Below are 14,829 nucleotides of genomic sequence, written 5' to 3'. Positions count from 1 at the left end.
GCAGCAGCAGGCGCCTAGCCGGCCCCTTTAAGAGCTGGGCTGGCTCTGAGCTCGTAACTTACAGCCTCGCCGGGGTGGGATAGGCTAATCGGCTAGCGAGGGAGGGCTGGAGCCGTCCTCCATCAGCAGCCTCGGGACAGGGAGAGGGAGAGGGAGAGGAGGAGGGAGAGGAGGGGAGAGCGCGCTGGAGCCGGAGAGGACTGTGGTGGCGGGGAGGGCTCGGCTGGGCTGGGCAGCGCAGGGGAGGGCAGAGCTAGCGCGGGGGCGGCGGGGGCGGGGGGCTGGGGCCCGCGGCCACTGGCTGCCGCTGCTGCTCCTTCTCTCCTGGCTAGCGGCAGCCTGAGAGCCACTCGCGTCGCCTCCTGGGCTCCTTCCAGTTTCCCTGGGCCCGGCGGAGCCTCGCATGTGGTCAGTGCGCCGAGCTGAGCTCTTCCCCGCGCGCCGTGCCCAGCTCCAGCTCCAGCTTCAGCTCCAGCTCCCGCTCCCGCCCGTGCACGGCCGCCCGAGGAGGTGGACCGGGGGCAATCGGTGCTTTGTCCCGGGGGCCGGTCCGGACCGAGGGAGCCATGCCCCGGCGGAGTATCGTGGAGGTGAAAGTCCTGGACGTGCAGAAGCGGCGAGTGCCCAACAAGCATTATGTGAGTGAGCGGGCGGGCGAGCGAGCGAGCGACGTTGTCCTTTCCCGGGGAGCCCCCTGCCCTCCCTTGTCTTCCCTTCCCTTCTCTCCCCTCCCGCGCCTCTGGCAGCTGGACTGGCCACCCCTGGATCCAATGTGATTGCTCCCTTTTCTTCCACCTCTCACGGGTGGCTGGTCAGCCCTCTCCAGTGGTGAGGGAGCCAGCCCAGCCGAGATGTAAGAAAAAACGGTGCACACGTCGGGCTGGCCGGCTGTTCCCGGAGCTGCTGCTGTAGGGGGGGCTGTAGAAAATACCAAAGGCTTTTCCTTCAGGGATTTAAAACTTCGCCTGCCCTCTGCCCTCGGTTTGCGTCCCTCGTTATCTCTCTGCCTCTCCGGCGGTGAGTGGCCTTTTGTTTTGCTGCTCGTGTGCTGAACGTTACACAAGAAGTTTGGCTTGGGCTCGGACTGGCACTGTTTTTTAACATCATTGTCATTATTTTAAAGAAAGAAAGGGAAGAAAAAGGGGCGGGGGCCGCCCCTGATATCGCTCTGTCTGCCGAGGGAGAGTATACATAAGGCTGTTGTCCAGAGCAGATGCGAGTTAGCTTTCATAGGTCTTTATTGTCTAGGGACTCTCAGGACAGCAAGTTTCCCCTGTCTACAGAAAGTTTGGTTCCTTAGGGTTTTGGAGGACTCAACCCACTGTTATGAAGGAGCTGGCCGGCAGTGAGATACTGGCTTTCCCAAAAAGAAAAGACAGATTCACCACTTTTGATTTTGTTTAAAGTAGAAACCTGTCCAGCAACTAATTTCCGCATCTATAAAATGAGGCTGATCCTTGGAAACATAGATTCGTAGAATGCTAAGAGCTGGGAGGGACCAGTCAGATTGTCTGGTTTAGTCATAGTGTTTTAGAGAGGAGGAAACCGAGATCTAGAGAAAGGAAGTGACTTGATCAAGGTCCCACAACGAGGCAGTGACAGAACTAGAACCAGAGTCCTGGTCCTTAGGCTCTCAACTGGATGCTCTTTCCTTTGCCCTATGTTGTTGCAATGTGAAGGTTGCACAGTGTGGTTGGTAAAGGAGCATATAAAGTTTGGAGATTAGGGGAAGGTGGGCGGTGTCCTCCTGGGTCTGAATGTGGAAACTCTAAAGATCTTCAAATACTACCCCGCCATATATATGTGTATATGTATCTATGTGTATGTGTGTGTGTGTATGTATATGTATGTATGTGTGTATATAAACATGTCTATCTGTCTATCAATCATCTATCATCCCAGTATTCAGTAGCAAGAACCTCTTGGATATATTTGAGACAGGATTAGGAATAGCCTGAGATTGGAAGCCTTATAGGTGGACTCTACTTGATTTGAACAGGGACAGATGGAGTGGAAGGGGCTACAGGTTCTATCATCAATCTACAGGTTCCATCATCACCGTGAAGGACAATGGTCTGGCATCAGCATGAAACATAGTAGCAATGGAATAGATACTATCTAGGAATTTTAAAAAGAGGATAACACACATTGCATTAAGTTGGGGGGGAGAGTGGGAGAGAGAGAGAGAGAGAGAGAGAGAGAGAGAGAGAGAGAGAGAGAGAGAGAGAGAGAGAGAGAGAGAGACTGACAAAGAAGTAGAAACAATGGGCTATAGACTAGAGAAGAAGGGCGTTGGCTGAATAAATTTAGCTATGTTTTCTGAGTGAATGTATAAATTTTTTGCCTACATGTATATGATACCTATGTTTTTAACGAGAGTGCTTTTAAATTTGTGTAAGATTCTGAGAGGAAAAGGTAGGTGAATGTGCATTGAGCTTTTTGGAATAAAGATTGTACTGTGCTATTATTGGCTACAGAAGTAATTTGGTCCTTAGCTAATTCAATTCAATTCAGGGAACATTTATTTAAGAGCCTACTATGAGCTAGGCTTATTACTAAAGCCTTGTGAATACTGCTGTCAAAAACCTCAGCAATCTCTGCCCTCAAAGGGTAGTGAGTATCTACTTCCTGGACCTGTGGCATCTTTAAATAGATTTTAGCCCTATAATTCCAGCTTCAAAGTGAATTGTCTCTTTTAAAAAAATCAAATAATAGCCACTCCTGGTGTGGATGTGTGGACTGACCTCTGGCCTTGTAATTGCTTCTTTGGACTTTGTGGGTATTCGGATCAACCTGACCACTACAATTCTTTTCCCTGTTGTTGTTTTTTTCCCCTGGTCTGAACTGGGTAAAATCGCCACACTTCCATTGTTCCTTTCTTTGCCTTTCCTCCCCATCAATCTGTAAAACAATCAGCCTTGGTTCCCAGCTTCAGCTAAGTCTTTTAGAAACCGGCCTAGAAACTCTGCTCCTTTATGACATCATCCTCTACCTAGAAGCTAAAAGATTTCTGGGTTTAGTGCTTGGCCAAGTTCCCCCAGCGTCTTGGAGGATGCTTGATCAATTACATAGGATCTTTTTCCTAAGTCAGTCTATCTGTTATCAAGCACTTGGGAAAGATTTCCGTCTCTTTTTTGGATTTGCCTTTTAGGGTATTGCTAACCCCCAAGGCAAACAGATTTAATGCACACAGGAGCTATCTTGGACATGTATTTCATTTGGAACTTGCCTTTCTCTGTTCTGGCTTAGTACCTCTTATGTTTTTAGGATCCTAGCTTTAGACCTGAAAGGTACCTCAGGGACTGTCTGGTCCAACCTACTCATTTTCCAAATAAAGAGACTGGACATACAGTTAGTGTCATACAGGTCATACAGGTAGTTTCAGAAGTGGGATTTGAACCCACGTTCTCTATTTCCAAAGCCATTGAGCTTTCCATTGTACTCCACTGGGCTAAAAAGTCCTATTCACACCTCTTGGTTTTAGAAAAGTGGGAAAAATAAGAGAATTGGGCTTCAGTTGAATCCTGTGCCCAAGAGACAGGAAAATGATGCCCTGTGATGGTTCTCTGAACATGAGGGGAAAAAAACCTAACCTAGAGCAGGAAACACCGTAGACAGCCAAAGGCACTGAATTATTTGGCATGTTACATTCCTGAGGTTGGGTTTGGTACCAGGTGGGGTGGGGCCTCCCCTACAGTGCCCATTGGCTACCAGCACAAGAGTCTGGACTAGTCTCAGGTTACTTGTTCAATGTTGTTTTCTTTCTTTGTTGTCTCCCAGTACCCTGGTGTGATTCCAATATCCTCATGTGATATCTTGGAATTTTAAAAAATGCTCCCCCACAATAGTACTTTTAAGTCATTTCTTCAAGAAGTGTGATTCTTGTCTCTGCTCTTTCGTGAAGTCTCCATAAAAGATCTGCCCAATTTGCTGGAGGCTTTCCCCTGGTTCACAAAGAATATGTGGGTATGAGTTGCCATCTGCACTAATGGAGGGAGGACCCACATCATGGATTTATTAAGGCATTGCTTTCAAACTCAATAGAAAGAGGGATCACTAAACTGTACATAAGGATCCCTTCAGATGCATATTGATTAAGAAAACCAGATTAACATTATCTATGTCTTATTTTTTTTTATTTATTTTGTTGAATATTTCCCAATGTGGTCTGATGTGATTCAGGCCAAACTCAGGAGTGTTGGGGGCCAGTATTTGACACTTCTGTCTAAAGATAATTTAAAAAGTATTAAATATATGGCACTGATGGCATAGTAGATGGACACTTAACTGCCCAACGTCCTAGATAAATCTAATACTATATAACTTGCAGAGAAGGTGCTAATCTTTATTGGTAGAGGGAATTTCCTTATCTGGAAATTATTGATGCCCATGAAATTACAATGAATCACCTAGGTCACAAATCATCTATACCAATACCAATTACAAGTATATACCACTTAGGTGTATGTGTGTATAGGGGTGGGATAATGGCAGAGGAGAGGCAGTTAGGTGGTACAGTGGATAGAGAGCTGAGCTGGAAGTCAGGAAGACCTGAGTTTAAATATGACCTCACACTTGTGGACTGTATGACCCAGGTTAAGTCACTTAACTCTGCCTCAGTTTCCTCAACTGTAAAATGAGCAGGAGAAGGAAATAGCCAACTACTCTAGTATCTTTGCCAAGAAAACCCCAAAAGGGGTCACAAAGAGTTGGACTTGCCTGGAAAAAAAACAACAACCGAACAACAACAGTGGTAAAAGAATTCCTGCTCAGAGTGTTACAGGTCCCCCGAAATTGGAAATATGTCTGTGCTTCCATTTCCTCATCTTTAAAATAAGAGGAAGAGAGGAACTAGATTCATAGGATCATAGATTTAGAACTTGAAGAGACCTTACATGTCATCTAATCCAACCTCCTCATTTTACAGATAAGGAAACTGAGACCCAGAGAAATAAAGTCATTTTCACAAGATCACAAAGATAGTAAATGTCAGAGCTAGAATTTAAAAGTGGCTAGCTTTAAAGTTTGCAGGGGGGGGCAGCTAGGTGGCACAATGGATAGAGCACCAGCCCTGAAGTCAGGAAGCCCTGAGTTCAAATGTGGCCTCAGACCAAACACTTGACACATACTAGCTATGTGACCCTGGGCAAGTCACTTAACCCCAATTGCCTAAAAAAAAAAGTTTGCAGGGGTTTCATGCCTATTATCTCATTTGATGCTGATAACTGCCCTGTAAAATTTGTTGTTGTTGTTATTGTTGTCGTTCAGCCGTTTTGGTCCTGTCCAACTCTTTGTGACTTCATTTGGGGTTTTATTGGCAAAGATACTGGAGTGGTTTGCCATTTCCTTCTCCAAATCACCCTGTAATATAGGTGCTATTATTATCCCCATTTTACAGATAAGGAAGGTTGAGGTTGAGAAGCATTAAGTGACTTGTCCAGGATCACACAATACGTATCTGAGGCAGCCTTAGAATTCAGGTTTTCAAAGCTACAAGTCTATCACTCTCTACTACCACACTTTGAACCCAGGTCATTTGACTACAAGTTAAATTAAATTCATTAAATTATAGCTGCTTAATTAATCTCTTGGAGTTCTTCTGACTCTGGTGTTCTGGGTGTTTATGAATGAAGACTCTAGGATCAGTGAATTCAACCCCAGAGATCTCTGGGTAGAATGGGCTGGTTACAATGAGTAAGAATGTCTTAGGTTACAAGTTAGCAAATTTAATCCAGGAATCATAGGCCTCTTCTGGATCTGCCAGAAGGTAACTCAAACACTTGGAGAAGAGAGGATCTTAGGAGACAAAAGGGTTCTGTTCCCTCTTACAAATTCAAGATGGCTCATGCATGCTTTCTGCACCCAAGTATTTCTCTCTGAGAGAGCCCTGTTCTTGACTAAGACTGACTTGTACCTGTGGAAAACAAAAAACAACCAATAACTGTTTAGCTTTAAAAATGTGTGCAGAACTGTGTGACGCTGGAGCGAGTCATTTAACCCCGACTGCCTCACCAAAAAGCAAAAGAAAAAAAAATACACGCAGAGTAAGTGTAAGGGATGGTTTCAGAGAAACCTGAGAAGAAACTGTTGCAGAATGAAGTAAGCAGAACTAGAAGAATAATTTATATAGTAACAATGATATTGTAAAAACACACACCTTTGAAAGACTTAGGATCTGATCAAAGCAATGAACAACTGTGATTCCAGGGAACTCAAGATGCAACATGTTGCCAACCTTCTGATAGAACATATTGAGACTTTTTTTTTGGCATGGGCAATGAGGGATTTCATTTTTCTTTTTGCTTGACTCTACATGTTTGTAACAGGGATTTGTTTTTCATTCTTTTTCCATAGGAGGAGGGTAGAGGGAGAGGAGGCAGATTTTAATAGATTGTAAAAAAAAAAATTGAATTTAAAATAAAAAAAGAAAACATAGTGAGGTGAATGGATTTGGGGTTCACTGCATCCAGCTCCCTATAGCGTTTCCAATCACGGTTGTTGTCTGAGTGTTTCGAGGGGATTCCTCAAGTGTGACACCCAGAGGAAGTCCAGAGGGACTTCCATCTTCAGAGTTCTAAGATTGGTAGAAGACAAAAACTTCTTTGTAAAGACTTTCCTGATCTTCCCCTCTCCCACCCTACCCCCACAGTTGCTAGTGCTCTCCCTTCCTAATACGCCTTGTACTCATGTTGTATGTATTCTATATGTGTTGTCTCCCCCTCTAGAAGGTAAACTCCTTGAGGGCAGGACTGATTCGGTTTTTGTCTTTTTAGCCCTAGTACTTAGGACAGTACCTGGAATTTAGTAGTGCTAAAGGCTTATTGATTTATTGATGTGAGTATTTAGAGGCTTCATTTCAGTAATCCTCACTTCCTCGTAGTTTGATATTGAACAAGACTTTTTTTTCTTTTAGTAGACCTGCAAAAGCTTTCCATATTGAGCTCTTTAAATAGCGGGAAAAATCTTAAGGCTACATGTTGAAAGGGAGAAAGCGCCATATTTGGGGTCTGTGGTCCAAGCTCCACTCCCAAATATCAAAGAAGAATCCTTGAACATGCTATGTACTTCTCCAGACCTTGGTCTCACCATTTGTAACTGAAGGATTTGGATTAAGTCATTCATTCATTCAAAATATTTTTGGAGCACCTACTATGTACAGAGTGATCTCTGAAGTTGTTTCCAGTTCTACAATTATTTCAGCTCCTGGAACTGGAGCCAAAAGACTAACTGGTTTGTGTTACTGGGGTGATAGGCAGGCAAGCCATGGGTTACCATGCTGCCAGGAAGAGGGCAGTTAAGATTCTGTGGCTGAGCTCTTTAAAAGGCAGTGAGGGAGTGGTGGTGGTGGGAGAAATAATCACTGACTACGTGGTACTCCCTCTGCTAAGTGCCTTACGAAAATTATCTCATTTGATCCTCACAACAACCCTGTAAGGTAGGTACTGTTATTATCCTCACTTTACAGTTGAGAAAACTTGGGCAAAATGAGGTTATGTGACTTGCCCAGGGACACATAGCTAGTAAGTGTCTGAGGCTGGATTTGAACTCAGGTCTTCCTGATTCCATGCCCTATGCTCTAGCCACTGTATCATCAGCTACCTCAGGATGGGTCAGTGCAATCCCTTCTCACTATTAGAAAATCACCTCATGGCACATCCCTTGCTGACAATGAATTTGTAGAGTCATTGGTCTTCATGTAAGATAGGATTATGTGTAGATTTAACGTCATCTAGCAGGCAATTGTGATGAGGCAGAGAAAACACTGGACTTCTGGTGAAAAGCCAAGTTCAGATCCTGATTGCTACTTATTAGCAGTGTGTCTTTGGAAGAATTGCCTAACCTTTCAAAGCCTCAGTTTGATGATCTATAAAATGGGGCAGTGTTACCTGTCTTAACTACCCAATGGAGTTGATGATCATAACTATGAGTTTAGAGTTAGACCTTAAAAGTCACCTAGGACCTACTCCTTCATTTTACAGATGAGGAAAAAAAGACATACCTAGGATCTTATAGGTAATGAGCAACAGAGTCAAACTTAAAATCCCCAATTCCAGATTTAGTGTTCTTTAAACTACTTGTCATGATCATATATATAAAGCTCTTTGTAAACCATCAAGTCCTATACAGATACCAGATATCATGACTCATCAACCCAATTCTTATCCATGCCAGATCCCTTTAAAAGTTATCTCTTTTGTTTTTCTATGACTTTCACTTCCCCATATATCCTGCTCCCTTCCCTTTCCCAAAAAGCCTTACAAGAGTAGAAAAGATATTTAAAAAAAAACAGTTCAGCAAAACTGACCAGTGAAACAAATGTAAGATTATATTTACTTTTCCACACCCATGTTCCTTTACTTTTACCAAGAAGGGAGAGAGTTGTTTCCCCATTGCTCTTCTTAGGGTCTGCGTTTGTCATTAGAGTTTCACAGCATTCAATTTCAATTTTTTCTTGTTCTTTCCATTCACATTGTGGTGGTCATTATATGTAGCTTTCCTAGTACTGCTTTTCTGGAGTCTAAATAATCGTTGTCTCTTATATCGTAGTACTGTTGTGTTATGTTCATTTCTCCCAGATTGTTTAGTCATATCGCAGGCAGTAGACATCTACTTTGTTTCTAGTTCTTTACTATTAGATTAAGTAGCACTATAAATATTTTTGTGTAAATGGAACCTTTCTATCTTTGATCCTCTTGGATTATATGCCTAGCAGTGCAGTTTCTGAGTCTGAAAGTATGGAAATTTTAGTCTCATTCTTAGTATAATTCCAGATTGATTTCCACAATGGTTAGACCAATTTACAGCTCCACCAATAATGTGTCAGCGTAGCTGCTTTTTCACAGCCCTTCCAACCTCGACTGTTCCCATCTTTTCTCATCTTTGCCGGTTTTCTGGGTATAAACCAACTCAGAGTTGTTTTGATTCTCCTTTCTCTTCCTGATTGTTTGGGGCAAACTTTTATGTGGTTGTTAATAATTTGCAATTCTTCTTTTGTAAACTATTCATATCTTTTGACCACTTAACCTTTGTAAAATGGCTTTTGTTGTTTATATTTGTATTAGTTCCTTATAGGACAGGTAGGTGGCATAGTGGATAGAGTGCTGACCCTGGAGTCAGAAGGACCTGAGTTCAAATCCTAGCTTAGACACTTACTAGCTGTGTGACCCTGGGCAAGTCACTTAACCCTGTTTGCCTCAGTTTCTTCAATTGTAAAGTGAGATGGAAAAGGAAATGACAAACCTCTCTGGTATCTTCATCAAGAAAACCCCAAATGAGGTCACAGAGAGTCAGGCATGACTGAAATGACTCAACAAAAACAACAATTCCCTCTGTGTCTTGGATGTCAGACCTTTATTAGAGTACTTAATGCAAAGATTTTTTTCCCCTAATAGAGCATATCCCTTCATATCTGAGTTGCATTGATTTTCTTCAAACAAAAGCATTCAATTTCATTTCATCAGAAATTTTTATTTTTACTTTTTGTGGTTGATTCTGGCTCTTGTTTGGTTAAGAATTCTACCCTTAGCTAGAGCTATGAAAGGTACCTGATGAGGTTCTTTCCTGATTTTTACTATAGTATGATTTTCATATTCAGTGGACCTCTTTCTTAAAAGAAATACTGTGAAGTGGGAGCAATATTGGAAGGGCCCACGTGGAAGCAGGACTGGGCCTGCTGTCTTGACACATCCAGTAAGGAGCACTGCTATTATTAATGGAGGGTAGCGTTGGCCCTTAAATGGGCAGAAGCCTATCTAGAGCTTCACTCCCTTCCTGGACTGCCTTCAGTGAGCACTGAATAGAAATCTGTGGCCCTGTAGAAGAAGGCCTTTCGGACGAAACCTTCTCAGATTAGAGGTGGTAGAGTCAGGATGGCATTTGCCAGAAGGCCTGGCAGTGGTCATAGCTTGTTAATAGTCATTGTGGAGCTTCCCACCTTTCGGTCCTCAACCACCTGTGCTTCCTCAGTGTGATTTGCAGAGCGGTGACTGTCCTGTCCCTTATGTACTTGGTCTGGTGACTGTCCAATTCAAGCATGAGTTGAGCTGCAAGATCCTCTCTATGCAATTCTCGTGGCTGGGGCTTTTGCAGGTGAGCCTCCCTGGACTCTGCTATAATGAGATGCATTTAAAATACAGAAAAGGGGAGTCCAGGCAAATGCTTTCCATGTGTCTCTCTGCTGATTAACCCAGGAATGATTAGGAATGGCTCACAAGAACAAAAAGAATTCTTTGATTTTTCCTTTTTCTCATTCCATATATCCAATCAATTGCCAGCTGCTTCATAGTATTTCCCGGATCTGATGATTCCACTGCATCAGCTCTTGTTCAGGCCTTTAGCCCTCTTTACCCTGACTGTTGCCATAGCTGACTAAGTGGTCTTCTGAGCAACCCACTCCCCACCCCCTACTACTGCCCAAGTGCTCTTTCTAATGTATTGCTGGGATTGTATCACTCTACTCAAAAATCTTTAGCTGTTCCCCATTGCATACCTAATAAAGTTTTTACCTTCCAACACTGGCATTCAGTGCTCTCCAGTTTAGATCTAATTTGTCTTTCATTCTATGGAACAACGACATTCTGTTTTATGAATTCTATTTCAGCTTGTCCCCTTCTCCCCAACTGTTAAAGTCTCACTTCCTTCAAGGCCCAACCTCTTCCATGAAGCCTTCCCTCACCCTGCCATATATTCCACCACTCCCACCACCACCACATTTATCAGTGAATGATCTCTACCTCGAATTTCTCATTCTGTTTTTCCTGGATCTCTTTTACACCTGCCACATTCTTCCTTCTATTATATTTAGTTCTACATATGTTATGTTCTCCCTCCCCTTTTCCCATGTGACTGGAAGCTCCTGGAGGGTAAGGAGTATGTTATTCTTTATCTTTGCTTCTTCAGCACTCGTGACAGGGCTCTGCGCATACTAAGTGCTTCAGAAAGGTTGGTTGAATTGAGTCAAAATGCTGTGTCCAGCCAAGGGGAATTAGAAGTCCTGAAGTTGAGGACACTTCTAGAGTATTTAGTGTTTTCTCACCTTGAATGGAGTTTAAGTGACTTAGAGTTTCAGTGCAGTTGTGGCTCTACAGAAAAGGTGGCTCTTGAAGCCACATAATTGAAATTTGCCTCCTCCTCCATCCCCATCCTGAGGAATCTTAGAACCTTAGAGGACTTCCAGCTGCTTAAAACTAGGTAGCTTCAGGGATAGGTGCCAGCTAACCCTTCTCTTTGGCTCTTTGGTTGGGAACTATCTCTTTGGAATTGATCTGATAAGCCTCGAGCTGAAGAGTATATAGATAGACCTTCTGGAGGTTTGTGAGAATGGTGGCAGTCGCTATTATTTCTACCATTGCCTCATTTTAAGCATTCTCTGCCACTGGGGTAATGACCTGAGCAAGTGGAGCCATGGAACCCATCTCTGGTACCCTCTCCTGCTGTTCAGGAGCCCCATTCTGGTCCTGGAACTAATTGGGTCAGGCCCATTGGCATAGATCACTTGGGAGCCATGGGAGTCACACAGGCTGTTAATTATATGGAATCAGAGCTCTTTAATATTTCCAGTGACCAGAGAGGATGATGGGTAGAGGGGCAGGCACAGCTGAGTCATCCCTTCTTGGCTGTGTCTTGGCCAGCATGCTGCAAGCCAGGGTTTTGCCACAAATTAGATGTTCCACCCTAGTCCCCACAATTAACTGCTTTCCTTGCATTACCCCAACCAGCTGCAAACCCTAAGGGCGGGACTTGGAGTGGGCCGGAATCTCAGACTTAGGACCTTCTTTTGGTTGGTAAAGGGAGAAGGCTCTGGGAAATGTATCCTGGAGGGAAAGAACTAAAAGTAAGCTGTCTTCTCTGCTATCATCTCAGTGTCTCAGAGTTGCCAGTCACAGAAGTTTCTCTAACTTAATTGAAGAAATGAATGAATGAATGAAGCATTTAAGTGCTTACTGTATGCCATAATTGTGACCAGTGCTATTCTAAGTGTTAGGGAAACACATAGAAGGTAAAGACAGACTTAGCTCTCAAGCAGCTCAAATTCTGATTTAGAAAAGTGACAGATCAGCTTCAGGACAGGATGTTGAGGCTCAGCATAGGATGTCTGCCCTTACAAGGCAGGGAACTTAGCAAGGAGTGGCCATCCAGAAGGTGGGAGTGGACCTCTGAGTCATAGTAGAATGGGGATTCTAGGTTCCTTCTGGTGGGAGTGGGGTTGGAGAGAAGGGGAAAGTCTGTGTCCAGCCAGGATAAAAGGAAGGTAATGGGGAAATGGAACATTGTTAGGAAGGTTTGGGGTAGAGTTCATAGATCATAAACCAGTATTTAGCCCAACACTAGACACGTAGTAAGTGTTCAGTAGGTAACTGTGGAAGATTCATGAGAAGTCAAAGGCACAGGCCCTGCTCTCAAAGAGTTTACAGGACCTCTACTTGGATATGCAGAGCCTATTCATGGGTGATCATTAAGAAGCAGACGATCTTAGGGTTGGAAGAGAATCCACAAGTCGCTAGTCAGACAACCTCATTGTGTCTTGGTAACTTGCCAAGATCACACAGTTCAGAACAGAGCTAGGTCTCAAAATTAGGGCCCTTATTGCTGAGGTTCATTGGATTTGGAGTTAGAGGGCCTGGAATTAGGTCCCGATGTACAACCTTGGAGAACTCACTTAATTACTTTGGGCCTTAGTTTACTTATATGTAAAACAAGGAAGTTGAACTAGATGAGCTGGAAGGACCCTTCCAGCTTTAAGGATAGGCCCCTTTGACCATTATAACCTTGAGGAAGTATTACAGTGTGCAGCAAAAATGAAAGGCAGAAGTAGTTCAGAAAAGGAAGCTATCAATAGGAACACCAGGGAAAGCTTCATGGAGGAGGGGAAAAATTGAGGAGGATTTAGATGAGTGCAAGGGAGTGGGGGTGAGGTGGGGAGGTGGGATCACTGAGAAAAAGTAAATGGGCAGTAAACAAGATGGTCCTAGAGCACTGACAATGGAACATACCTCCCTTCTCTCAGTAGAGAGGTAAAAGACTATGGATTGGGAGCAGTGTATTTGCCATCAGACATGGCTGCTGCTTCAGGTGACATTGCTGAAATGTTTTTCTTTGTTTAGTGCATAAGAAGGATTATAGGGTGGGTTAAGGATAAGTATAAAAAGGTCATAGCAAAGCTTTTTTTTTAAGGGTAAATAGGAACACACTTGGTCTGCTTAGTGGAAGAAGGGGCTGTGTTAGAGAGTAGTAAAAGATAAAGTTGGAAGGGCAGATGGGGCCCGATGGGGGGGGGCGGTTTGAATGCTAGTCAGAGACTTAAAAATGTAAAGGGATGGAGAGGAGGACCTATGGACTATTTCCTGCTTAGACTTGGCTTATAAGTCAGCTGTACATTCAACTCACCTACAATTCGTTTGAGGGAAAACCTCAGTTTTAAATATTTATTGATATCATTTACCCAGCTTAATTAAGTCCTTTGTTAACACAGGTCTGATTTTTTTTTTTACCTTGGTCCAGCAGGAACTGGAAAAGAAGTCCTTTTCAACTAAAACAATTGATAATAACTTCCTCCCTTCCCAGGGAAGGGGTGAATCAGCAGCCTTATCATGATGACTCCTCTATGTTAGACTTGTTCTTTGAATCAGTCTGAGAAGACACCTTATTTCCCAATGGTGAAGCAGAAAATTGGAAGGGATTTGGAATAGGGGATAAGGTAGGACAGCTGTCAGAACCATGGTGCACTGTTCCTAGGCATAGAGCAAACTGATCTCAAACTCTGATATAACTTGACCTGAATTTTTTAGCATTCTAGGTCTATTCTATCTATATTAGTTCATTTTGAAAGAGTTTCTATATGTCTTGAGAATTTATTTCTACCATCATTGCAGGTGAAAAACTGTTAGCTATAGCTCATGTCTGAATTTTGACACTTCCATAGCAGTAATTAAAATGTCACTCCTTAATTTAAAAACCTTCCTTGGCCCTACATTGTCTACTGAATAGCACATAAAATGTTTGACTGTGACATTCAAGGCCCTCTACAGGTTTGCCCCAAGTGCAGCCTTATCTCATGCTATTCCTCTTTGTGTATTCTATATTCCACTCAAACTGGATTACTTTCCATCCTTTGTTTTCATTCTGAGACTCCTGATCTTCTAGTTCTATGTCTTTGCTAATAATACGGTCCTCCCTGCCTGGAACAGTCTCCTCTCATCTCTATCTGTTGAAGTTCCTTCTTCCCTTCAAAGCCCAACTAAGGTTTTACCTTACCCAGTAAGAGTTACTGGCTCCCCTTCCTCCTCAACATGAGTTCTCCATCTTCAAAGTTTTTTAGCTTTTTGATTTTCTCCTTAATCTACTCCATTGTGTTGTATTTCTTTGTGTCTTGTCTCATGCCCTCACCATCAGAAAGAAAGGTTACTGAATTTATTATGCCTTGAAAGCAGGGCTTATCTTTGTGTAAGGTGGTGTCCCCCTTTCTGACTGGCACAATTTTACTGGTAGAAAGGGGGCCAGAAAGTTGCTTGAGAAACACTGAAAAAGCAGTCCATCAAAAGAAAAGTACTTTCTCAAGGCAAAGATGGGCAAAGTATCACGTGGTATCCAAGCTCCATAAGACCAATATGAGGAATTTGAGATGAAGTCATAATACCTAGAACTATTTGGAGACTATGGGACAATTGTATGTTGCCTAGTTGTGGCTTAGTTCACAGAAATTTGGGATTTCCCATAAGAGGTGAATTGTTTCATACAAGGGGCTCTGCTTTGGAAAATAAGCTGGTCAAGATCAGACATTCTAATCTAGAGGGTCTGAGAAGAGGCAAGTCCAAGAAGCAACCTCAGAGT

The 14,829-nt window shown here is 43.2% G+C and overlaps 1 protein-coding gene across 1 annotated transcript in view; it reads left to right on the top strand.

The window, feature by feature from the left end:
* The first annotated feature begins 281 nt into the window (after positions 1 to 281).
* The window catches only part of SH3PXD2B (SH3 and PX domains 2B), a 128,271-nt gene continuing 113,723 nt past the window's right edge, over positions 282 to 14,829 (top strand). The window contains exon 1 of the mRNA XM_020992306.1: positions 282 to 638. Coding sequence (XP_020847965.1) covers positions 567 to 638 — 72 coding nt within the window. The 5' untranslated portion in view covers positions 282 to 566. The remainder of the gene's footprint in view (positions 639 to 14,829) is intronic.

This window comes from Phascolarctos cinereus, unplaced genomic scaffold, assembly GCF_003287225.1.
Source record: "Phascolarctos cinereus isolate Bilbo 61053 unplaced genomic scaffold, phaCin_HiC Scaffold_2;HRSCAF=192, whole genome shotgun sequence".
Classification (NCBI taxonomy): Eukaryota; Metazoa; Chordata; class Mammalia; order Diprotodontia; family Phascolarctidae; genus Phascolarctos; species Phascolarctos cinereus.
Note: the sequence above shows the minus strand (reverse complement) of the source record. Positions and strands in the feature narration are given on the sequence as shown.